Genomic DNA, 25,035 nt, shown 5'->3' with positions numbered 1-25,035 from the left:
TCACTTATAGTGGGACAGAGGAAGTATGTAACACAATAAAATTGATATTTTTGGCATTTATCAGTACTATAAGTTCGATATACCAATATTTCGGTATTTTATTTTTCACTCATAATTGTGTATGTTGTGTGCTTATAATATATGTTGTGTATGTACCATGTGTTATAATAGTTTGTATTATGTGTGCACTACATGTGTATAGAGTGTGTGTTGTGTGTGTGCATGCTATGTGTATTGTGTAAACTATATGTATTTGTGAATTGTGAGTGTGTGAATGCTATGTGAGTATTGTGTGCGTGCGTGTCATGTGTGTATATGCAGCAATATGTGTTGTCTATATGGTATGTATCGTGTGTGTCAATGTGTGTGCACGCGCGCAATGTATATATATGTAGTGTGTTGTGTGCATGCGAGTTATGTTTGCATGTGAGTTATGTGCAGTGCGTATACTATGTTTGTTTGTATTGTGTGTGATACAGGAAGATGTTCCTTTAATACTTATGGCTCTCGGGAGTCTCTTTGTAGGATACTTTGGTTAATTTTATACCTATTTAGAATTTCAATAGTTTTTAATATAAAATTAAATTATAGAATTAAAAAAATTGAAATTGTAATTAATTTTAAATATATAGTACCACTATATTTTATACTCCTTCCGTCCGTCATTAGGAGTCTCGGTCACTTTTGTACACTCATTTTGTAAAAATAATAATAAATAGTTAAAGTGGGGAAATGGTAAAGTAAGTGAGAGAATAATGTTGAGAAAAGTCTTATATAAGTTATTATCTCTCTTACTTTACCATTTCTCCACTTAAACTATTTATTATCATTTTTACAAAACGAGTGCGCAAAAGTGACTGAGAGACATACGGAGGGAGTAGTAGATTATAATTCCAATACTCAATTTCATAATACTCCCAAATGAATCTAATTATAAAAAACCAAAATATTGAAGTAGGGGCCTTCCGTTAGAGATCGCGTGCTTCTGCGGCAATACCCAATAGAGTGATGAACGCTAACAACTCCTTAGTTAAAATGAGAGCAACACCATTATCATTATTATAAGTTAGTAAATGTTTAAAAATAAATCAGAAATTGTGTGAATTGCGACATGAACACGACCAGAACCAGGCCCTCAATTAAAATCATTTTCACCAACATAAAAAGAGACAGTCACCGTATTTCTCCCCCAATTGACCCCTTTTGATTTCCTGCAAATTCAACCAATCGATTGCCCAAAACCATGGGTTTGGAGAACGTAAGCGGCCTCGCGATGCATGTTATCCTCTCCAAATCGGGCCCTACCGAAGCCGCCGCCGTCGCCTGCCTCGGCAAGCGCTTTCGCGCCTGGGCCTCCGATGACCTCTTATGGGCCCAGTTCTGCTCACACGAGCTCGATCTCACCTCCCCTCTCGATCCTGACGACAATCCCGCCCCTTCATTCAAGGTCCCTTTTTTAATTGGGTTTTTATTTTATCTATTACCACTTTTTTCCTACTTCAGTTGTAATTTTGAGTTACTTTTTTTGTGAATTTGAGTCACTGGGTTGATAAAGATGCTTGCTCCTGATTAGGTGGAAATGAGTGGGATTTTTTTATGAAAATGTATTTTGATGAAGCAGGAATACCTTCATTATATAGCTCTATTGAAAACAAAAGGAATACCCTTCATTAAAATTTCGATGAATGTTTTCTAGGTTTAGCTTGAATTTTGAATTTGCTGCTTGTTCCTTTTTCTATATAATTTTGAAGTGGAGAAAATTGTGCCTTTTGTGTGTAGGCAGCTTATCAAGCATGGCGGGAGAGTTTTTCGATGTATCCATGGCCACTTGTCTTACGGGTTAGAAGGTGCTGGGGCAGAATTAAGGCATGGTTGGCAGTAAACTTTCCGGAGGCTTTGCCAACTCTGCGCAAAGGCGCATCAGAAGATGCGATTGAGGATTTTGAGAAGGCTTTGAAAGTTAAACTGCCTCTCCCTACTAGGGTGCTCTACCGATTTTGTGATGGTCAAGAGCTACCGGATGAGGGCTCGAGTGGAGGGATGCCGTCGAGTTTATTGGGTATAATTGGTGGCTACACTCTATATGATCACTTGGTGAATGTGTTTTTGTTACCCTTGAGCCAAATCATACTTGACACGAAGAGTATTATGGATCAAATCGGGCTGAGCAGTAGATCCAAGTATATTGTAGTGGCAGCTTCTGCTACTTACAGTGAAAAGCTTTTCTTTTTGAACTGTGGCAGTGGCCAGCTTTTCGTTGGCACAAGGAATCTTGTGACGGATGGGGAGATGCTTCCTTGTGTTCCGGATACATTGATCAGTTCTGTGCATGATCGATCAGGAAGCCAGCAGCAGGATGCCATGCTTTTGTGGCTTGAAGAACATGGTCGTCGGTTGGAAGAGGGCATTATTAAAGTTCGCCAACAAAGGAAAATGCGAAGTATCAATTTGTTCCCGGAAGAGCCACCCCTCTGTACGTCTGCTATAACAAATGGTGTTAAGGTAGCTGATCAAATATATTATAGTTCCCTAATAACCTGGCTGCAGTTTAGTGTGGAAAATTCCCCCTTTTATGGGATTCTGAAGAATGCAACTGTTTTCATTCTAGCATAAAAAATAGTTTTTGATTGATGTGTAATAATCTACTATCATTTATTCATTTGATTTTATATTTCGCTAAATCACTATGGTCCTGTTCATGATATAAAAAAAACTCACTGAAAAGGATGATTTAGAGTGTTTGTATAGTGTTGTTTTGCTGAGCTCTGCTGAATATGCTTTACAGTCATGATTTGCTGGAATGTGTAATTACTGCTATAACCAACCATTGATTAGCTAGTTAGTTTGCTAATGATTTTCTCGTTTTGTTTAAGGTTCGTGCTTCTGCTGCATTTCTGCCTGAGTTCAGCAACCTCCAAGATGAATTAGAGAAGTTTCTGTTTGCATATTCAATTCGCATGTCTCTTTCACCCGATGGCTGTGTCATCAATGGGTTGACCTTCAGTTCTTGCCAATTGTATTGGAGACAGTGGATTATACGTGCTAATGATACAATTGTCTCTAATGTAAATGGGGAAGCGGTGATTGGGAAGGTTGGTTTTGTCAATTGCTCTTGAGATCCCTTTCAATGCCAGAAATGATAGAGTACATGTGTCTTCAATTATCAGCCTAGATTTTGCAAATATTTTAGCTCTACATATTGTATCTTGCAGTTTCCACTACTTCGTCCTGGTGAGGCAGAGTTTGTTTATGAGAGTTGTACATCTCTACGTGCATCCAAAGGATCAGTCGAAGGCTCTTTTACTTTTGTTCCCGGAAGGTACACAATAATCCTTATCAAGTACTCCCTCCGTCCCACCGTAGTTGAGGCATATCTTTTTGGTCCAGGATTTAAGAAAATGTTGTTTAGTGAGTTAATTGAAAAGAGAATAAAGTATGAGAAATGACTCCACTATAGTGGAACTGCTAAAAAAGGAATAATACTCAACTACCACGGAACAGAATGAGTACAATTTTGTGGATTAGACATTTCTATAGAGTGCACACGACGTCTTCTCATCTATCATCATCCCAGCATAAAGATTTAGATGGTTTTGTCATTCCCACTTCATTTGTTTCTATAGTCTGAGACACATCAGTTATAAATTTTTCTGAGATTTTATTGATGTTTTTGCATTATCTGAAAAGACTTTAACTAGAGTTGGATAAAAAGGGAAGATTTACACGTCTGCTTCTGCTCCTTGACCTCTCCATAAGGAGAGATTATTAGCCCATAATGAAAAATTATGCTCTACTCATTCTTGTAGCTACAAAAGCATCCTTTGATCTTTTTACGGAAGGGAGATTTTTTGCTTGCTTAACTATAAGAAAATATGTGAAAGATGATAGAAAGAAGAAAACAAGGATGGAAAAGCTATCCTTTGATCTTCAAAGTATGAGAGATTTTCTTGAACAACTTGTGTACAGAGTCTTACAAGAATTTGAAATTGAAGTAATATTCAATAAAACAACAATTTAAAATGTTGGTGTTTGGTTACTATGTCTTCAGATTAGTTGATCCAGAAGGTGCCCCATTCCCCGTGGAAGTAGCTCGATTTCCCCTTCAGCTTCCAGACTACATATTCTGATGAACATACTTGCGATGCAACTTTGTTATGTTATATGATATGCTCAACATTCTTTCATTGTTGAAGCTTGGTGTATCCTTTTCCTTTTTATTTGTAAGGAATGTGTGATTTTGATTGTTGGTAGAATGATGGTGTAATTGCTTTTTAGTATACTTACATCATTTGGGGAGTATATCTTTTTGGCTAAAAGTCCTCCATTTGGCCACCTGGTTTAGCCTTGTTTGCTTCACATTGCTGTTACACAGATATACTCGCTCCGTCCCACAAGAATATGCAACTCTTTCCTTTTTAGTCTGTCCCACGAGAATATGCATTTTTTAATTTTAGAATTCTTTTCTGTCTAATAAGGTGGTACTTATTATTCTCCACCAACAATAATGAGTGCAGAAAATGAAAAGTCTCTATTAAGATGGAAACGGGGGTATATATCATATCGTTTTACTAGAACGAGAGGAAAACAAAGATGGTGTATATAAAATGTTGTGATAATTGTCATGGATTTTATGTCATTGGAGTTCATCCTTACATACATAGCAATCTTACATTAGAAATAACCAATTAACAATTTCGAAATACCAATAATCATTATCTTCATGAGTTCTAAGTCAGCTGAAAATTACAAGTTGAAAAGAGGAAAAAAATTGCATAGTTCTACTGGTTTGGAGAGAATGGAATGGCAAAGGAGGATAATGAAATGTGGATTTAAATATTGAACAAGATTGCGAAATTTGAAAGGCCATCTAGCTTTGGAGAATTTAAGTAAATTTCTATATGACTTAACACGACTTCTTCAATATCTCTATATCTTCACCAAAACATATATAGCAACGCGGGAACTGCGATAATCGGGATGCCATTGGCCTTCATCAACTCGCCCAACAACGAATTCTTTACGAGCAGCTTCCAAGAAGTATTCCAGGATAGCATCTGTTTACATTACATCAACCAAAATCATGAGACAGTTTACCGAACCTGTCACAAAAATAATAGGAACCGAGCAATACCATTGCGAAGCTCCCCAGCCAAGACGACAGTCGTGTGCTTCCCACAAAGTTCTACAAGCGTTTCCATCAGATCAACCACAGCTCCTTCGCTGTATACAACATCTGAGCCAATCACTGTCATAATTGTTTTCCGAAGTCAGCAATTTTCTTTCTACAACGATAGTATTTTTCACACACCCCTTTACGCCATAGGTCGTGAGTCAAGATATATTGGATAGAGGGAGTACTAACCAAAATCAGGTGAAGGGTCAGTGAAATCCTTGTCGAGATCATCTCCCCATGTTAGTTCTTCCACTCTTGCAGACCCTCGGATGTCTCCATAGAGATTGGTCTCAACGTTCTTTTTCAGTAGCTTCAGTCGATCAGGCAGGTCGGTCAGAATTGCATGAGCTCCTAATAAAGCAGCAATGCAGCTGAAAATTGAAACCATGGCTCAAAAAGTTTCACTAAGCTTGCTAAGTGTCAAAAAAGCGAATACAACTGATGAAATTTACCCGACTAATCCACAGCCGGAGCCCAACTCAACAACATTCTTCCCTTGGAGCGAAATCTTTCCAGATTCAACAGAGTGTTCTAGAAACTTCCCAAGAATAATGCCACTGTCCCACATCACAGACCCAGTTACTCCAGGAGTGCCCTGCAGATGAAAATAGAAATGCTTTTGAATTTCATTAATTGAGGGACTGATGAGTCCAGAATAAACATCTGGATCAATGTGTGATTATATGCCATGAGCAAACATTGAAGCTTTGTTGGCAGTTCAGTAGTTAACTGCTTCCAATAGGGAGGGTTAGAAAAGGGAAAAACTTACTCCCTCTGTCCCCTAAAAATAGTTTTCTCTTTTTGGTCCGTCCCCTAAAAATTGAAACTTCCTATTTTAGGAAATCTCTTTCTATCAGATCCATATTCCACTATCACACTTTTCTTTCTATCTCTCTTATTTTACCAATTTTGCATTAAATCTTGTTTCAAAAATTCTTATTTTTAGGAGACGGAGGGAGTATTATTTCCCCAATTTCGATATGCTTACTAGTTTCCCCAATTGAGCGATATAGTATAATGACACATACTCCCTCCATCCGCCAATAAGAGTCATTTCTTGGCGGCACGTGTTTTAAGAAATGTTAAGAAAAGTGAGTGAAATAAAGTTAGTGAAATATGACCCACTTATATATACTTTTAGTAATAAATGAAATGTGAGTAGAACGAATTAGTGAAATTTGAGACCTATTACCATTTATAGTAAAAATGAACTGGGACTCCTATTTATGGACGGACTAAAATGGAAAAATAAGACTCCTTTTCGCGGACAGACGGCCTAGAATGGAAAAATGAGACTGAGGGGAGTATATTATTGATAAAATCCCCAGAAACATTTATATAAATTCAGTTGGGTGTATTAGAGTAGAAAAAATTATTCCAAAAAAAAAGAAATCGCGAATTGAGCCCTAAAACCCCAAAATGAAAAATCACAGAAACAGTTTCATGAATTGAGCCCTAAAAATGCCCTCAAACAAAATCTCAGTAACAGAAATAAAAGAGGAAGAGGAAGAGGAAGAAGAAGCCGAACCAGAGAAGATGGGGACTGGAGAATGGAGAGAGAACGGCCACAAGCGTCGATTTTGAGTTGAAGAGATGATTGACTCACAAAAGCATTGTTTTTGGAGAAGATGGGCTGCTGGATTGCCCACAGCAGCATAATTTCTTCTTCACAATCGATTACTAATTTGACTTGGCCCTTATACAACCCCAGCTCTGCCACTACGTTCTCCTCCTCCGGTGGTTCCTCTGCTATTCCCGCCATCGGTAGTTGAAGCCTCGAAAAGTGTTGATTGATTTTCAATTGTCAGATTAATCCTTTCGTTTTCACTATTTTTTCATTTCTGCTCCATTTATTCTTAAAAATAACAATTTTTGTAGAAAACAGATTTATTATAAGGAATGTTAATTTATATACGCTTTAGTGAATAATGTAAATTATTAATTTTATCAATATAAGATAAATAAAATATTGTGCAGGAGTGATATATTTGTATTAAAAAATTTCGAGATTTAGAATTCTAGGAGTATAAAATTTTAAGTGACATACCACAATAAAAATATATGCTATTTTTAAAATACTAAATATATAAAAACACTGTTTTTCTATTCAATGGTTTAGTGTTTTACACTTTTAGCATATAGTACTTCCTGTGATATAGTGATATTAAAAATGAAACATTTTATCTTACTAAAAATAATGACACATTTAAAATAAAAATATCATTCTATATTTTCTCTTTACTTATTTCATAATACAAATCTATAGTATAAAATCACATATTGGAAAACAAAGGTCTCATATTAAATATTATTTCCGTCTTAAGATAAATAAAACATTTTTTTTTGGCATATAATTTAAGGAATTGATACTGAAAAAGATAAAGTAAAGAGAAAAAAAGTATGAAAGAGAAAAATAGAGAAATAAAGAAAGAATAAAGTAGATAGATAATAAAATAAGATAGAGAAGTAAAGAAAGAATAAAATAGATAAATAATAAAATAAGAGAGAATTGTTTGAGGAGAAATGACTTATTATAGTTGGACATCTCCGAACAGAAATATGACGGAAGGAGCAGGAATAATGGAGTATATTTCTTTTTCTATCTTGGAATGGAGGGTAGGAAAAATGGAGTAAATTCCTCTCTCTTAGATATCTGCCCTATCACTTACATGACCTCTACAGACAAATCTGATATTAGTGGGTGCAATAAACAAAATCAACAAATCACCAATTATCGATAAATAGTCAAAAAAAATACCTTGAAATTTTATCATATGTTCTCCAGCTTTAAAAATCAGTTAGAAAAAGTATTTGTCTTAAATTATTTCATGGGGAAAATTTAAGGTTGCTTATGTTATGGGCCACTATCCACACTTATATAGAGAAGTTAGGATCATCACCAAGCCGATGTGGGATAATGATTTGGAGAATTTAACACGCCCTCTCACGTGTGTGCCGGAATGATACATCGGACTTCCATCACGTGGGTAGGCAAGAGAAGAGATAAATAGATAAACCATCATCGACTTGGAACCTGGCTCTGATACCATATTAGAAATAGATCACTCACCCCTTAAAATGCCTCATAAGGGGGAGGGTTATCCACACTTATATAGAGAAGCTAGGATCATCACCAAGCCGATGTGGGATAATGATTCGGAGAATTTAATAAGGGGTGAGTGGCCCATTTCTAATATGGTATCAGAGCAGGACCCAAGTCGATGATGGTTTATCTCTTTATCTCTCCTCTTGCCTATCCACGTGATGGAAGTCCGATGTGTCATTCCGGCCCACACGTGAGGGGGCGTGTTAAATTCTCCAAATCATTGTCTCAAATCGGCTTGATGATGATCCTAGCTTCTCTATATAAGTGTGGATACTCCTCCCCCTTATGAGGTTTTTAAGGGGCGAGTGGTCCATTTCTAATAAATATATTGTTCATAATCCAATGTTTTTAATCAACCAAACAATATTGTTTACTTTAAGAATAAACATTGTTTAATTCATCATCCAGTCCACGAGTGATTTTTCGGCTTCCATAAAATTTCACCAAAAAAGTTATCATAGAATAATTAAGAATAGATTCAAGCTTTGCATTTACAAATATTGGACACATGTCAAGAAAATTTGTAAATCAACCATCAACAAGAATTGTGCCGTTCACAAATTGATTAGATCAGTCAAGCTTGTATACATTGAGAAATAGGAAGCTACAATATGCAGCAAAAATAATCAAGCTCAATAAAAGATTGGCGAATTCATTAACACGACAAAAAAATGCTGAATTTATCAGTACAGTGCACAAAAACCCGTAATAATTTCACTAAGCTATTCCTAAGTTTCAAATACTTATTTTTCAATCTTTAACTAAAAATAAACTTCGAATATATTGAATCACAAATTTCTTACCAAAAAGTCCGATTCCAAAAGCTATACTCGCAAACCAGTTGCAGAATATGCACTCAGATCAATATGATGTTCTAGCCGGGAAGACGTAGTAGTTAGGTGGCCGACGACACAGCCTCAATGGCACTGCCCAATGGCCATGCTGCTTCGACCAGTGAATTCTGGTATTTAACTTTTTTCACTAATGTAATCTTTTGCCAGGGATCAATGCCTGCCACATGAAAAACATGATCAAATTTTGGTCGTATTCTACCTGCTTATGTGTTAGAATTAACAAAAACAATGATGCAGTTACTGACCTAATCCATCCACAAGCAGAGTAACCTGATAAACAAGGTCCATGCACAAGAACGGAAGGTTTTCTGGTTTCACACGAGAATATGTAACTTTGGCATCTTCAAGACGAGTTTGGCAAGCTTGTTTAGCTGCCTCCTCGAAATCAGATGGACGAACTGTGGCAACAGCCAGGCTTGGGTCAACAAAACCCGCCTACATATCAAAATACCAAGATTCAATGGCAAGAATGTGCTAATTGTGTTGAGCAGAAATATGTAGAGGTAGTAGTATTTACCTCAGCGGCTCTGTCGAAGAAAAATGAAGCCACAAACAAATTCTTCTGGCCATCACCTCCCCCGCCATTCCAAACACCCCCAAATGTGCATTTCATATGGGTACAAGACTCGTTGACTTTTAGAGCCTTTATAGCTGCCTCCCTACATTTGCTGTGGCTGGAACCAGAGGGCAAAGCAGAAGCCTTATACTCTGTTGGGCCATATTTGTAAAAATCTAGAAAATGAACGATATATCATTATCAGGACATTTCCTCAGCATTGAGAAAAAGAAATTCACTCTTTCATATGTTCTTCTCAACAGATATGAAGTATAACCGACAAATTCTTCAATAGTACTTGTTTCAATATTATGGCATTATAACCTTCCACACAATATTATGGCAAAGCTCATAATTCTACAGTATAGCATTGATGAAACTAGTCGCCCTAACTATTCTATTGGTATTTCAAAGGTTACTCGGACTGATCTAATATGCAGGCCATTTACAATTTTTCAAAATCACATAAAGAATCAAGATAAGTAGGCTTTTACAGACCATCATAGCCCTCCAGTATACATGGATTCCCAGAGTCTTGAGTAGTTTTTAAAATCTCAGCTCGAGCAGCCAGTAAACCATAATGTAGGTAACTGCAAGCCAGAAACAATGACTCCATCAGAAATAAAATATTATCGAGACCATTAAATACTTCCATATGTGTCTTATCATAACATTTTAAACATTAAGGCAACAAAAAGATTAAACAAAAACCACCATGATTAACAGCATGCATGAAAGATGAGAGGTAAGAATAAAAGATAACATTAAGGGCTACATACCTGTGAATATAGAGATAATATTTTCTTCCCTTGAGATACATTTGTTGCACATAGGACTCCTCTCCACCAGACACCTTAGGAGCTTTAGCAGCATCTGACTCTGAGATGGCATATGCCATTTGAACAGAGCCACCCCCAAGATCAACCACTCCAACAGTACTTGAGTACTCTTTGCCCAAATTTCCCAATAGATAGTTAATGGTCACCTGTAAACATGTAACAGTATATACAAGTTCTCAGAGAACAATGTATTCAATATTGAAGAGTTTAGCACATTGGCTTCTCACAACCATCAATCTTACAAATGGCAGAAAAAATATCCAACACTCAAATGGAGTATAAGAAAGTATGTCTCGACGTGCATACCCATTGGTAAGCACCTTCCTGGTTCCCATCCAAAACTGTGACCCAGTCAGCCTTTGACTTAAAGGAGCTTTTTTTCTTTAAATAATCCCTCACCTATGCAAAAGATTAGAGGAGTAACTAGAACGATCTAGGAGAAAGGAAAGAAAAGGACAATTTCACTAAGAACTTTTGGAGCATGTAGTTACTGCTTGTAAAATCCTGTCAGATGCATCACCTTCCAACTGCCTTAGACCAGCAGTAGCCTGCATGAACATGATTGGTACAATTTAATTTTAAGGGGATATAAGTTAATAAAGTAAGATATTCACGCATACTTTAGCAGAAAATGTCATCCCCTATGGCCTTACCCCAACTTTAACTGGAGTAATGGACCGCAGCTCTTGAGGAACTGCTGCTTCAGCCTTTTCAAGTAAATCTGAGAGTGATCTTGCAGCAGCCTCAGAGTCCTTTGCATACGCACTCAGACCCGGTTGCCGCTACAATTGAAAGTCAATATCCAGTCTAATGTCAGGAAGAGAGAAAAAAAAAGCCAGATCAAGATGCATAGGCTCTGAAAAAAGCAAAACTGTTTATTTCCACTAATATATATGAAGCTTTGACTGATTAAATCTGAGGCTTTAATTGCTACTAGGTCTTGAGTTCAACCATGAACTCTGCAATACTAGTGTATTTTGGTAGAAGTCTGGATCAACATTCTTCTCGACATAAATTCTCAAAACTGAAATATTTCAACTTCACCTTTATTTATTGTTTTTCAAAGTGTTGGATATGTGTACCTAAACAGAAACAAGAGGTACCCAGTACCCACCTAAAAAAATATAGTACTTTCATATAATTAACTTCTCCTACAAAGAAACTTAAGGTTAAAACACAAATCAACTGTTGTGGCTCAAGATAAAGAATCCAGGATGCCATATCTTAACATAGGATTCCTTCAGGGAATTATCGCAAGTGTTTGCTAATCCTTTCATTCATCTAGCCTGTTCCATATCGTAATCTCCCCCGTCACTGTAATGTACCACCACCTAAAGAAAAACCTAAGCATTTTCTCTCCAGGAGTGGAGGTATCCATACATGACTGCGGCATTCTTCCAACATACCCGTTCAGTCAAAAGTCACATTAACCAATTATTCAACCCTAGATGCCAAAATTGAACAGAATACAGTTATAATAGGACTATAGAGATAACCTGCTCAAACAGCTCAAGTTCTTCACCCATAGGAACAAGATCTAGCTGCTTGTTAAAGCAGAAGACGTGCACCCGACTACCAGAGCTTCCAGCATCAAAGATGACCGCATATTTCTTAGACATGAAGTTGGGAGCGAACTTTCTAGAGATAGAATCGGGAGACGAATTCGAGGGCATGAGAAATAGCACAAATGAGATCAGCAGGAGAGGGACAAAAACCAATAGCATCGCACCACGCCATCTCTGGAACTTGTCAGAAAAGGTCTCGTGCTGCCGGTTTCGTTTCAAAACCTTCTCCATCTGAACTTGCTGCTGCGCATCCAAAAGCTCAGCAGCCGACGGCGAACGAAATCGAATCTGGCCGTTCCCCCCACCAGACTTCAACGGCTGTGTGTCCTGCACCGACTCCAGCTCTTCCTCCTCGTCGCCTTTCCCTTCAAATCAGATACTCAATTGGTAGAGCTAAGAAAGCAGAAAGCAGAATCAAACAGAGATTCATTCTTCAGAAAGTTTTAAAGCCATAAAGTGTAGATTTCTGCTTACAAAATGATTTAGCTCCTTCCATCCACAACTCTACCCAATCCACGCGGATCCGTCTGGATACAAACATTCAAGCTAGATATAAATAATCACGATCGTATTGATCAAATCACACAAAATTAACAAAACAACAAAGTGAAAAACTCGATTTCATATTGCAAAATCACTCCGCCAACAATAGAGTTCGTGATCTAACAAGATCTGACCTCACTTCTTCCAATTACACAAATCCAATTGTTCCTCGACCAAATCGATCATTTGCATCAAGTAAATTAAAGTAAAGACGAACAACTCAATAGATGGAAATTGAAACCACCATATCAGAAGAGATAATTGACCTGAAATTAATTCGACGGAAGCAGTGGAGAGAGGATCTCTCTCTCTCTAGAACAGCAACAGAGGAGAAGATTGAACGGTACTCCTCTGTGAAGTGTTAGTTTTGGAGAGGGTGCATGAACAATTGAGTGAGTTGAAGAAGACGCAAAGTGAGAGACGGAAAATGCCCAAATTGTTTAATTAACGGCTACACAAATAGAAACGCGTTTCACTAGATATTTTTTACAATTAAACGCTTCTTCGTCCGTACCAAGAGAGTATGGTTGAAATCATAAAATATATAAGGTCATCCGCAACACTATCGCGCCGATAATTCGGTCTTGTCCCGACGGGATGAGCCATTTGCGTGACTTCGATGCAAGTGGCCCGTCGCGTGAAGGGGCAAATCCCTCTTTATAAAAAATTATCGTTTTTAACCCATTTTTTTATCCTCAATTCATTTAAAATCATCGATAAATTCCCACTTCATCATACTCTCTTATCTACATTATTCTCTCTTACTTTACTTTTTCTCCACTTTAACTATTTATTATGATTTTTTCAAAATGAGTGCAATAAAGAAGTGACTCAGCTATAAGGGAACGAGTGAGAGTATCATTTTTTCATACCAAAAAAACTCTCTATATCTTCATCTCTCTCTCATTTTCCTATCAGCAATTTCCTTCTCATTATTGCATATACAAGCATTCGAAAGATGCTTTTAGTATACTAAACTCTAACAATCTCCACTTACACCGAAAACAGCTTTCAAGTATATCAAAACTGTAAAATCCTCCCACTTATACTGAAGCAGATCTAGGTCAATCGAACACCTAATCTTTTCACGTGATGTTCAAACGTCCTAGCTGAAAGTGCCTTTGTGAATGGATCTGTCATGTTGTTTTCTGATGCGATCTTGACCACTTCAATGTCTCATCTCCGCACTACATCACGAATAATGTAATATTTCCTTTCTATGTGTTTGTTTGCCTTGTGGGCACGTAGTTCCCTTGAGTTTGCCACAGCACCGGAGTTATCACAATAATGCTTTTGGGTATACTCGGAAGCACATTCAAATCAATAAGAAAGTTTTTGAACCATAATGCTTCCTTTGCGGCTTATGATGCTGCCACATATTCAGCTTCCATGGTAGAGTCCGCGATGCATTTTTGCTCCACCTCCTAAAGCAAACACATATCCAAAGGTTGATTTCCTCGAATTCCGATTAACCTGAAAGTCTGAATCGGTGTAACCCAAAGGATACATCTCAGATAAAGTAGGAAATGAAAAAGGTAGAAAGATGAAGACATAATAAAGTAAAAGAGAGTAAAGTGAGGAGAAATGTGATGACTTTTTACTAAAATGTGAAATGACTCTTCTACTATGAAACGTACCAAAATCATAAAATGATTCAACTACTATGGAACTGAGAGAGTATAAGAATTGACATTAATACTTGTTTACTAATTATTTAAATTTAAAATATAATTCAATTGGTATTATTTCAACCATTAGATCTCTTTATCTAATGACTAAGAATTAGTCTTAGTTTAAAATTGTTAATTAGTTAGCAATTGATCATAATTTCTATCATCATCTTCTTAAAAAAAATTAATTAAAGAATATATATTGGCCTGCAAAAAGAGATAAAATATTTTAAGATAGAAAGAAAAAATCAAGTTGAGGGATCGTAATGTATAATACAAATTAACACTCTTCGTGCAAGAGATTCTGCGGCTTATAAATGGAGAGGGGATAATTATATATGATATGATAAACTTTTTGATAGTATGGGCAATATTTGTAGTATATAATTGTTCATATTTTATTTTATTTCTATATTATTTATAGTTTAAACATATGAATGAAATCAATCACGGAATACTAATTTCATTTCTTTTATATTTCTTGTGCTTACCAAGCCCAAGAAATCTTCATTCTATTATACCAAAAAGTCCATAATAGATTAAACTCACGAGCTAAAACAAAAGTTATTGTTGCTTACAATTCGTACAAGTTGTTATAATTGATTAAACTTATATCGCACACATTATGATACCATTATTTTAAATTTTTTAATACATTGGTCGTAGTTAAAAACACGATTCGGGTACTTGAAAACAATTTTCTATTAGTTTGGCTTTTATGATTTTACGTTTTAACAGAAACCACATCATATAAATCACAATTAGTTTATTTTCGTTCAACGTTAAAAACTTGAACAGCCGCACACCTCAAGTCAATCACAAAGTCCAATTTTATGAACGATCATTTGGATACCATAAAATTTGAATTGTGTTAGTACAATTTAAATTCAAGAAAATTGTATTCTAATTTCAAATTCCTTGTGTGCAAAGCGTTTTGTTGTATGTTGATGTACAGAATGTGTATATTACGTGCAATATGCATTGTATTTGAAAAGCATCCAAGTTTTACAGCTATATGAAATTCCAACATTTATTTTCTCATTGAAGAATTGAGAAAATTTGGAATTGAATTAAATTTCAAGTATAAACATTTTTGTGCTGCCAAATAGTAATTGATTTGGATCCATATCGACACTAATTTCATGGCACTAAACAGACTTAAAATGTAACTGTAAGTTAAAATTTAACAAATCTAAGAGAATAAAGGATGATTTTTAATCCATATGCTGGTAAGAACGTCAGAAACAGTGCAAAAGAAAAAGCTCACCATAAATATTCCCAAACCCTATTTAAACAGTGTTTAAATCAAATATTAAGAAAAAGCTCAAGCAAAATCACTTGCAAAAGTGCTACAACAATCCAAAGGCGGCACGTTGCAGCTTCAAAGGTCCTGCACGTTCAGACCTAAAAATACAGTAAACGAAAACATTTTAAGTTAGGCATTCGTAAGATGATAACCGTATGTGTTTTGTTTTGCAGTTGCACAATTTCATCCAATCTTAAAATCTAAATAGGTGCTACCATCATGGTTTTTGATAGGATAACAAATTTAAGTTATTCAAATAGTAAGAGCAATGCTGGAAAGTTATACCTGGTGGAAGGGATTGCTTCAACTTGTCAGCCTTCTCGAGGTCAAATACACAGAGGGTGTAGAGGTATTTCGAGCACCTGACCTTGAACTTGACAACATCTTTACTCTTCTTGATCTTCACAGACTGAGCATCCTTTCTCCTGGCTGTGAGCAGGAAGTCCTTTATCTCATGAATCTGCTTCGGCTGTTGATAACAAGATAACCAAACCAGAGCCATTAAAATCCAAGGTACTAAAAAATATTGAATGAATAGGCACATCCACAGAGACATACACCAGAAAAAATGTTTGTAGAACAAAACTTAAACACTAGGGGATTGTTCAATTTGCAAGATTGTATCTCAAGTTTAAATATGCAATGTGTTTGATTCATGAGATTGAATCTCACAACTCATTCCTAGATGGATAATCATGTCATAATTAGTCATAGCACAACACTCGAACTAAATAATCTCACAACTTAATCCTAGATTATATCTTGGTTATCTTGGTAGTACTATTTTATCAAGGAAACCGAACACCACCAAGTATACTAGCAAGGCTAGATCAGCTGTAGTACATAGGCAAAAATAAGTGCTGCAGTTTATAAAGAAAACATCAAAACTGACAAATATGGATCACTACCACAGCAAATGAAGCGGATGTGCATCAATTTTAGGGTTGTATCTACATTTTCTATTCAAAACACAGAGCTGCAATACCTTCATTCCTTTTCGTTTCAACACAATCAGAAATATCAAACTGATAGCTAATAGAAAACACCAATCTCTTATCTGTTGCAACAAAATCAAGATCTTTCGCACAAATTAAGCTTATTAAACTTGATTCAAGCTCGAATCACATGGTTGACTATACTAGCGAGACCATAACTGACTTCACTCCATCACATTCAATTTCTGAAACCTATACATCTAAGTTTTTCACATAAACGGCAGTTGCAAAACATATTAAGAACAAATAAACAACACAAAAAAATCATGGAAAAATAGAGAAAACACGAACAGATTTCAGCTCAACACGTAAAATTCATGAAAGTAGCTTGGATTGAAAGGAGAGTACCATTTTCGGCAGGGTAGCTCGGATGCAAACGAAGAAGAATGAGCAGCCTCCAAACCCTAGCTTCGTAACCGTTGATCTGTTTACGCTTATATATACCACAGAATCTGAAGAAATGATACCTTAATGGGCCTTAACTTAAACAAGGCCCAATATTACTACAGGACCCAAATTACAAATTTTTTATGTTGGAATATAAGTCCTAATTTCATACCCGTATAGCACGGCATATTGTATTTCATTACATTAAATTATTAGTTTAAATTTGTTTAAAAAATAAGTAATATCTATATGTAAAAATTTAGTAAATTTACAAATAATACCATACACAAACATTGTTTGTGATAATAAACTTTAAATTGAACACTTCCTAGTCGAACTTCATTTCATTGCAATATAATGACCCTATACGCTAAAAACCCAAACCTTGAAACCTAAATCCTAAACCCTTAACTTTAAAATAAACTCATCATGACCAACAAATGAGTCAAATATCAATAAAATTCTCCCTTCGTCCTAGTTTAATTTTACTTTGTTGATCACTAATTCTATTTTGGGGGTTTTAGATCTGTATTCGATATCTTACATTGGGTTGGCCTACTTGATAATCCTTACTGATAGTAGAGGTTTTTTTACCTGAACCTTGGTTGTAAACCTGTTTATATGCTCATATCAAGAAAGTGCTTTACAATGGGGTACGTGAACGGTAAACAAAAAAAATCTTGCTTGCAATCATCCTAGCATCTATTTATCCAACGGTATTATTTATTGGAGCCGAAGTAGTGTTTTGTTGAAGCTAGACTTGTATTCTATCTAATTAAATAATTGCGTTTCACAGGTGCAAGAAATGAAATAGAAGGAATGGAATACATATACGATAGAAAATATAAATTATAATTTAATTTAATTATCGATTACCAATTTTATATTTATTTCAAAATATTTAAAATTTAAATCCTAAACCCTAAACTCTATATCATAACAATTTGCAAAACATTTGACTTTCCTCGCTAAGACATAGTAGTATTTTATAGCAATTATTTGCACGACCCATTGTATATATGAAATTATTATGCAAAAAGATGGAATATAAATAAAATTCATTCATTAAATATAACCTGTAAATATTGATTAAAATATTTTTGATATCTAATACAAAAACAACAAACACAACAATGAATCACCAAGAATATGTTACGTGTACTTCAATAGTGAAACAACGTTAATAAGAAATATGGGTCTCATTTACCTTTTTGGCACTAACTTCACATTATCGATTAATTAATTGATATGGGAAATGATATCATTGTACAAAATCTAAAATTAAGAAAATGTATATAATAAGAATTTAAACAAAAAAACATAAAGTGATAAAACTGAATCAATTTGAGATTAAAATAACGCAAATACATACTCCGATATATTTTGACTATAACACTTTTGGATCTCTATTACAACTTCAAAATTTTATAATGTTCAAAATATTAATGTAGAATAATAAATCACAAATTATAACGTTAAATGCATAAAATATATATGACCATAAAAGTAATAATCATATATGAGTATGAAAACAATTTGAGTATGAAAACAATCTGAGTGAGTGTAATGTAACTGACTTATAGTAAATGTTGAGGCTACTGATATGTATGTCCTTTGAATTTCCTCATTAAATGTATATCATTCATCTTCTAGAAAATAATAGTAACTCTCTATTTTGGAAACTGCCGCATTGAATCCATACATTGAAATATTGCTTTGATGTAAATAATAAAGAAAATCAATTTCAGCGATGTTTAAAAAATAAAAATCGTAACTGCTAAATTTTGTTTTACAACTTTCCACCAATTGTACTTAAAATTGTACTACAAATAATTAGTCTTTTCATTTTTCAGTATTTATGATATTCAATGGAAGGCGTGAAATGATTTAACGCATGGGAAGGCAGCGTCTAGATTTTTATTCATAAATGTCTAGATTATGGAGTAGTTTTTATTCTTAAATCAGTTTTATCAAAATTATATAGTTTTAAATCTTAAATGACAGTTTTGTAAATATTCCTAAAACTCTCCTTTTATATACGTGTATAGATATCATTAATCATAGAAAATATTTTTTGATAATTGGGTCTCAAAATAAATGGGCATATATAGTTTATTTAGGAGAAATAAGACATATATTTAGTTAGAGAATTAGTCACGAGTTGTGTTGGATTGATTGATTTTTGGACCTAATAGAAGTAAAAACGACAAGTTTTTTGGTAAAAAAATATAGTGATTACACAATATTATTGGTGAATAGACAAAAATAACAACTAAGTGCCCGTTCGGTTCCCAAGATAACTTTTATCTTCTCCATTCACATTTTTAACAAAATTTTAGCTAACAATTGTAGATTTAGGTCTGTTTTGGCCCATTTGAATGGACTCCTTCTCCCCTAATCTCATGACTATCCATCTCACCTCACCCCCTCCTACTAATTAGTCCATCTCCCTCTACTCATTATTCTCCTCTCCACCCTACTCTACAATCATACATAAGACTAATTTAATCCTAGCCAAGGTCTATTTTAGTGTATTTTACACTACATCTCAAGACAATTTTGTTTCATGAACCGAACAGCAAATGTGCACGGAGTCGGAGAGTACATTAAATTACATACATAAAACATTACTACAAAATAAAATAAACGCATATATATAAAAAACAACCACCTCCAGCGATGACATCTCAAGTTTCGACGTCGTTTCACTTCATCAATACAACGTCTTTCGTGTCGGGTCCGAGAGAGCGACTAGTGTCTCCAACCCTTTGTGTATCCATCAATCGCATACGGCTCCAAAAATCCTATAAACTGCGAACTCAATTGCTTTAGTTGGTCAACTGAACGACTTCATCGCTACAAATTCAAATCTCATCAATGCCTTCAGATTCCAGCAAGAAAAAATTATACCTTACTTCCATCTACAGACCACCGTGCGCCATAGCCCCTGTCGTTCCTGATCTCAAAGACGGTCCCATGCGGTCGAACAATGTGCATGTTCATCCAGCTACACTCAGCCAGCAGGCGACTGATGATCTCCGCAGCATGCCTATTCTTGTCTTCGTCTGCAGTCGTAAGCCCAGATGAAGAACTATTAAGGTTCAAAACGACGTGTAATTTGTAATTTCATCGCCACATTCTCAAGGGGAACTGACCGCTTCCATGTAACAGGCCCCAGTATCCTTCGCTGCTTCGGTTGACATGCTTTGCTAGAGCTCTGGCACCGTTTGTGAGGATTGAACCTTTAACCTCGATCCACAAAAAGACAGAATGCGTAACCAACCCTTAACTACCAAAGGTGAGAAGAAATTCTAGGCTACAATCATACATCGGGATTATGTGGTGACAAAAATGTGGAGAGCAGGGTTGATGGCGCTGGAGGAAGTAACTCCGGATTTGATCCCACGGTCTCTACGAATCCCAGAAGTTTCTGCACTCCACCGCAGCCCAGACCCTGCCAAAATGCATGATCCAATAAAGGCATATCGACTTCTTGAAAATCAGTAATTCCATATATAGAATGCTTACTGAGAGTATGGAGGCAGCGATAACACGAAGCTGAGAGGTTGGTGCTTGAACATATATAGCAAGAACGCCATTCGATCTTTCCTTTTCTTCTGAGTAGAAATTTCTGTAGATTTGGACACCTGAATGAATCTTATCAGCAATAGCATAAATAATAGTTATTCACTGAAGCTGCTACCTTCTTCGATGCTTGTCACGCCCGGTAGGATATTTGCCAGATTTTCGACTTCCAGCATCTCGCGGAATGAGGAATATTGCCGGACATACTGAAAGGCTCGAGCTTTAGTACAGGATAATTCGTTCAATAAAGAAAATGTACAGAATTCCCAGCACCTGAACTTGAAGTGTTAAACACTTGTTGATGAGAAGTACGTGTCCAGCTCGGATTCTGCCCAAGAAACAAGATACTTCATGAGATTTAACAGAAAGCTTCCAGAAAGAAACAAAACTTCCCCCCTACGAACATAATTTAGAACTCCATAATCGACACTTTTCTTCGGTATAATTGTCACGTTTCTTTAGAATAATTGTCACATATACGGAACGACACGGGACTAGAGCATGCAATACCTCTTGTAGTCACCAACTGCACATCTTCCTTCGATTGTTTTTAGACCATCTGCATACAAGGGAAAACTCTTTCAAAAAGTGAAAAGATCATAGAAACAAAACGAACAGAGAGTAAAATACAAGTGATGAATACCACTGAGCAGAGAGAAGAAAGGCTCCTGAACATGAAGATCAAAGTTTACTTCCCTGACCAGCTACAGAAACTCACTGTTAGCACTGAAAAAAAAAAGTTTCTCTGCACCATCGGAAAAGAAGTAACATAATGAACATGATCTCAGTCTTACACTTAGTAAAGCAGAACCCTTTTCTGCAACCATCTTATTCCATTCTTCATCTTTCTTCCTACGGTTCGGTTCTTCATGAGCTGGTATAAATTCTTGACATGTGCATAAGACTCCAGAAGATATGGACTGGTATAGAGACAATGCTAGTCGCTTGTATAAAGGATACAATGGAACTCCTTCAGAAACATCTGATTACAGAGCTCACACACCATTAGCATCTGAAGGACAGTAAAGAACTTACAGATAGCAAATCCAATATGCATTTTATTTTATTTTTACCATATCACTTCACCCATTTCATCAATAATGTGTCATTGTACCCAAAATCAAATTTTCTCAAATATTATTTTCACTTGAAATATCCTGCAAAAGCCTGTCCTTCGAACATCTAAGAGTCCAAGTCCCTCTATCTGAATTAGGAAAGTCATTTGTATGCCAACTAAAACTGCTAATGTACATCTGTATATCTAGAATAACAAGAAAACAAGAGTTTCACACAATACAAAATGTGCTTGTATAAACAGCAAATCACATATTGATCAATATTTAGAATGGCTAATTGGCTCAAAACATACAAATTTTGAGCCATTTTTGCTTTTACTCTTAAAACTTGCACAAATTACTATAAAAGATGTCCAAAATACACATGCTTTACTCTTTTCTAGATTTTCTCACAAATCCCAAATTAACTGACATTGAATATATATACGTCCCAAAATAAACAAACTTGGCCTATTTTGGATTTGAATTGAAGAAACAAACACTCAAACACACACATATGTAAGAGTATATAACAGAGAACAAGCTTTGCCAATAATAGAAACAGAGAGATGGGCATGAAAAGAGTGCAACTGCTTATGCGAAGAGTACAACGGTAGACGGAATCGGTGAAAAGATTGTAAATTTAAGAAGAGAGCAGCAAAATACCGGCGTCAGTGTAAAGGGGATTTGATGGGTCGTCTCTGAGGAGGTGGGCGCAGTATTCATTGGAGAGACCGGTTTGAATCTTGCCTTGTATGGAGGAAATGAGGGTGAATTTCAGTAGCTCTTCTATGCAGTCTTTCAGCTCCACCGGCGGGACACCCGGAGACGGCGGCGGGTGTTCGTGCTCCTCCATATCTATGCCAGCTGTCAATTTAAGCCCAGCCTCCATGAATAAATATTTATAAAGCCATTGAATAGCTCATACTTTTATTTTTGACAATAAGTCCAAAATGATAAAACTTCCCACTCCCATAAGAATATACATAATTTAAACACGAATTTTAATACATAACTAGTATCATGCCGGTCCTATGCACAGATTAATATATTCTTAAAATATTAATTTTTAATTTTAAATTAATTAAATAAATTAGAATCAATATTAATAATGAATAATATAAATAACAATTTTAGTTATATGAAAATAAAAAAATCTATACAAATCAATATTAAAGCCTAAAATTTAAAACAAATCACATAATATAAGTCGTCTGTCTCACCTAAAACTACAATAAAATAAGGAACAAACTCAATTTGTAATGCACAAAATCAATAATCAATATGTATTAAAACGATCATCCGTAGATCAAAGCATAAGATGTATGAGACACATGAAAGTACATAATCGAACAATTCACACCACATGATTTTGTGGAGCTTTCCTAGCCATCCAAATCAAGAAGATAAAACTATAGTGACTATAGATTAACATCAATAAAAGTGACAAATAGAGAATAAAAATATTTATTTACCTAAGAATGGAGAGGAAGGTGAATATGTCTATTGGAGGTTAATATATACAATATAAATGATTCCATGAATGTAACCAAAGCATCAATAAGAAACAAATCCAAAACTCAACCTGTTAATTTCACCAAAATCAAATACAAATATAGTAGTAATTGTATACTATCAAAACAAAGAAATGAATATTAGAGAAATATAAGTAACCCATAGCCAAATTTGAGGAAAACACCGAGTAGAGGAAGAATAACCACGATAATGTCGATGAAAGTTGTTGTTCCCATTTCATCGTCGCTGCGGAGGTTTCTGGCGACATTATCGCGTCTTGTTTCATGAATCTTTAAGAAAGCTTTTCCCTTTTCCAGTTCGTTTCACGGGCGTTGGAGAGTAAGAAATGAAATTACTTTGTTTTGCTTCACTCAAATAAGTAATTTGTTAAAATACCTTTTGGTTGATGATGTCGCAGCAAGACTTGGATACCTTGTCTCCTATGGGCGATATTGCTGTCATGGGCATTTGGGAATTATTGCCGCATTCTAATATGTAATTCTAGCTCAGGCTAAATCAGATTGTTGAATCAACGCTAATTGAATTAAATTATCTTGGCTAATCTGATGTGGATCCAAGTATTGTAAGGTCCATTTCCCAAGGATTTACCCAATTTGGATGCTTGATCTAGGTATTTTTTTTGTGAGAATTGATTTTCTATTTTATCAATAAAGGGCAACCCAACAAGAAATAAGAAAGCTAAGATAAACAAGAAGGAAATAACATTGGATAAGGTGGAAATTGTGATACATAGTCATTGATGAAGCAAGCTAAGGCACTTACAACATAACTAACATGCATCCATGGCTAGATCTTCAAGGGAACCACAAACCTCAAAGCATACCTCTACTTGATCCATGCTTGAACTAGCAATTGATGGAAATCCCATGCTTGAACTAGCAATTGATGGATTCAAGCAACCTAAATCTAGGAATTGGATAGAAACCCTCTCCAAGAGGAAACAAAGCTCTCAAGCATATAATTCAGCAAAAACCTCCAGAAAAGAAATGACATCAAGAGGTATTTATACTATGGGTCCAAAAATAGAAAGTTGGCCCACAAAATCTAAAAAATCGGCATAATCGCCCGGTCGGGCGTTTTTCACATGCCAAAATGCCCGGCCCGGGCGTTTTCCCTGTCCCCGGGCGTTTTGCACAGTAAAAAATGCCCGGCCGGGCGTTTTTCCCGAAGCTCCCGGCCTTCTCTGCGCGACTTCCGTAAAACCACCATAACTCCCTCATTCGGACTCCGATTGGGATGTGCAAGATACCCACACGAAGCTGTTTCCAAGACGAAGACAATGGTGGCAGTTTCATAGCTTTCGGATATCATCTCGATAGGACGGATTTCGGTTGAATCCAGCTGTAGCTGAAATCCTTGACGCACGGCCTCCATAATCGTATCATAATCTCCCTCTCACTCACAAACATGGAAAACTAATCTCCACTACTAAAAAGAAACGTGAAAAACCAACTAAGTAGGATTATATATTTATTAGAATTAATTTCTAAATTTTATATTAATTGCATTTACATCCCTCAGCATAAAATGATTATTCAAAACCTCCCAAAACTCTCCTTTTATATATTGTATAGATTAAAATATTATTAATAAATAATGAGTTCCATTTCAATAGAGAATTTTTTTTAAAAAATTGAAAAGTAAATATTCTTGTGAGACACATTGTTTCTTACTCTATCATGTGCAATAATTTATTCATTCTAGCAAAAGAGGTTGAAACCCCAAGTCCAAGGGTCCTATATTCCAGTTTGACAGTTGTGTGAGAGGTGTTTAATCAAAATACACACTAATCTACTAAAAGGGAGGGTTGTAATTCATTACCCTAACAAAAGCCCACCTGGAAGGCATCACATTTGTGCTGAGAA

General features: G+C 35.6%; 5 protein-coding genes across 7 annotated transcripts; 1 reads left to right on the top strand and 4 right to left on the bottom strand.

Annotated features, from left to right (window-relative positions):
• The first annotated feature begins 1,077 nt into the window (after positions 1-1,077).
• On the top strand, positions 1,078-4,341 carry SKIP16 (SKP1/ASK-interacting protein 16). Of its 2 annotated transcripts, none has more exons than XM_048127154.2 (5): positions 1,078-1,447; positions 1,780-2,502; positions 2,874-3,092; positions 3,213-3,319; positions 4,049-4,341. In XM_048127154.2, exons 1-5 carry the CDS (start codon positions 1,244-1,246, stop codon positions 4,125-4,127), a joined length of 1,332 nt encoding a protein of 443 aa, XP_047983111.1. In that variant the 5' UTR covers positions 1,078-1,243; the 3' UTR covers positions 4,128-4,341. The 2 variants fall into 2 exon arrangements, with proteins under 2 accessions (XP_047983111.1, XP_047983112.1); XM_048127155.2 differs by having other exon boundaries at positions 1,319-1,447; positions 1,784-2,502.
• Positions 4,342-4,692: 351 nt separating this feature from the next.
• LOC125219423 (S-adenosyl-L-methionine-dependent methyltransferases superfamily protein) lies at positions 4,693-7,012 on the bottom strand. Its single transcript, XM_048121397.2, has 5 exons — positions 6,702-7,012; positions 5,626-5,768; positions 5,363-5,544; positions 5,132-5,245; positions 4,693-5,054 (listed from the first exon to the last, which is right to left on the bottom strand). Exons 1-5 carry the CDS (start codon positions 6,933-6,935, stop codon positions 4,927-4,929), a joined length of 801 nt encoding a protein of 266 aa, XP_047977354.1. The 5' UTR covers positions 6,936-7,012; the 3' UTR covers positions 4,693-4,926.
• Positions 7,013-8,911: 1,899 nt separating this feature from the next.
• Positions 8,912-13,063, bottom strand: LOC125222774 (apyrase 2-like). The gene is made up of 11 exons (XM_048125576.2): positions 12,903-13,063; positions 12,568-12,620; positions 12,025-12,458; positions 11,182-11,310; positions 11,020-11,076; positions 10,835-10,927; positions 10,469-10,674; positions 10,188-10,279; positions 9,651-9,865; positions 9,379-9,568; positions 8,912-9,290 (listed from the first exon to the last, which is right to left on the bottom strand). Exons 2-11 carry the CDS (start codon positions 12,587-12,589, stop codon positions 9,175-9,177), a joined length of 1,554 nt encoding a protein of 517 aa, XP_047981533.1. The 5' UTR covers positions 12,590-12,620; positions 12,903-13,063; the 3' UTR covers positions 8,912-9,174.
• A 2,436-nt stretch (positions 13,064-15,499) lies between these two features.
• LOC125219021 (large ribosomal subunit protein eL38z/eL38y-like) lies at positions 15,500-17,046 on the bottom strand. Its single transcript, XM_048120864.2, has 3 exons — positions 16,956-17,046; positions 15,898-16,081; positions 15,500-15,710 (listed from the first exon to the last, which is right to left on the bottom strand). Exons 1-3 carry the CDS (start codon positions 16,956-16,958, stop codon positions 15,688-15,690), a joined length of 210 nt encoding a protein of 69 aa, XP_047976821.1. The 5' UTR covers positions 16,959-17,046; the 3' UTR covers positions 15,500-15,687.
• A 2,496-nt stretch (positions 17,047-19,542) lies between these two features.
• LOC125219167 (uncharacterized) lies at positions 19,543-23,370 on the bottom strand. Of its 2 annotated transcripts, XM_089066623.1 has the most exons (12): positions 23,353-23,370; positions 22,301-22,501; positions 21,374-21,561; positions 21,223-21,283; positions 21,090-21,138; positions 20,853-20,907; positions 20,698-20,785; positions 20,523-20,641; positions 20,323-20,448; positions 20,150-20,243; positions 19,905-20,059; positions 19,543-19,805 (listed from the first exon to the last, which is right to left on the bottom strand). In XM_089066623.1, the coding sequence occupies exons 2-12, from the start codon at positions 22,488-22,490 to the stop codon at positions 19,746-19,748; spliced, it is 1,185 nt and encodes a 394-aa protein (XP_088922749.1). In that variant the 5' UTR covers positions 22,491-22,501; positions 23,353-23,370; the 3' UTR covers positions 19,543-19,745. The 2 variants fall into 2 exon arrangements, with proteins under 2 accessions (XP_088922749.1, XP_047977022.2); XM_048121065.2 differs by lacking the exon at positions 23,353-23,370 and having other exon boundaries at positions 22,301-22,568.
• Between the last annotated feature and the right edge of the window lie 1,665 nt (positions 23,371-25,035).

This window comes from Salvia hispanica, chromosome 1 (genome assembly GCF_029641045.1).
Source record: "Salvia hispanica isolate PSC_SH4W2 chromosome 1, Shi_PSC_v1, whole genome shotgun sequence".
NCBI classification, from domain to species: Eukaryota; Viridiplantae; Streptophyta; class Magnoliopsida; order Lamiales; family Lamiaceae; genus Salvia; species Salvia hispanica.
This window is presented reverse-complemented; position numbering and strand designations above follow the sequence as displayed.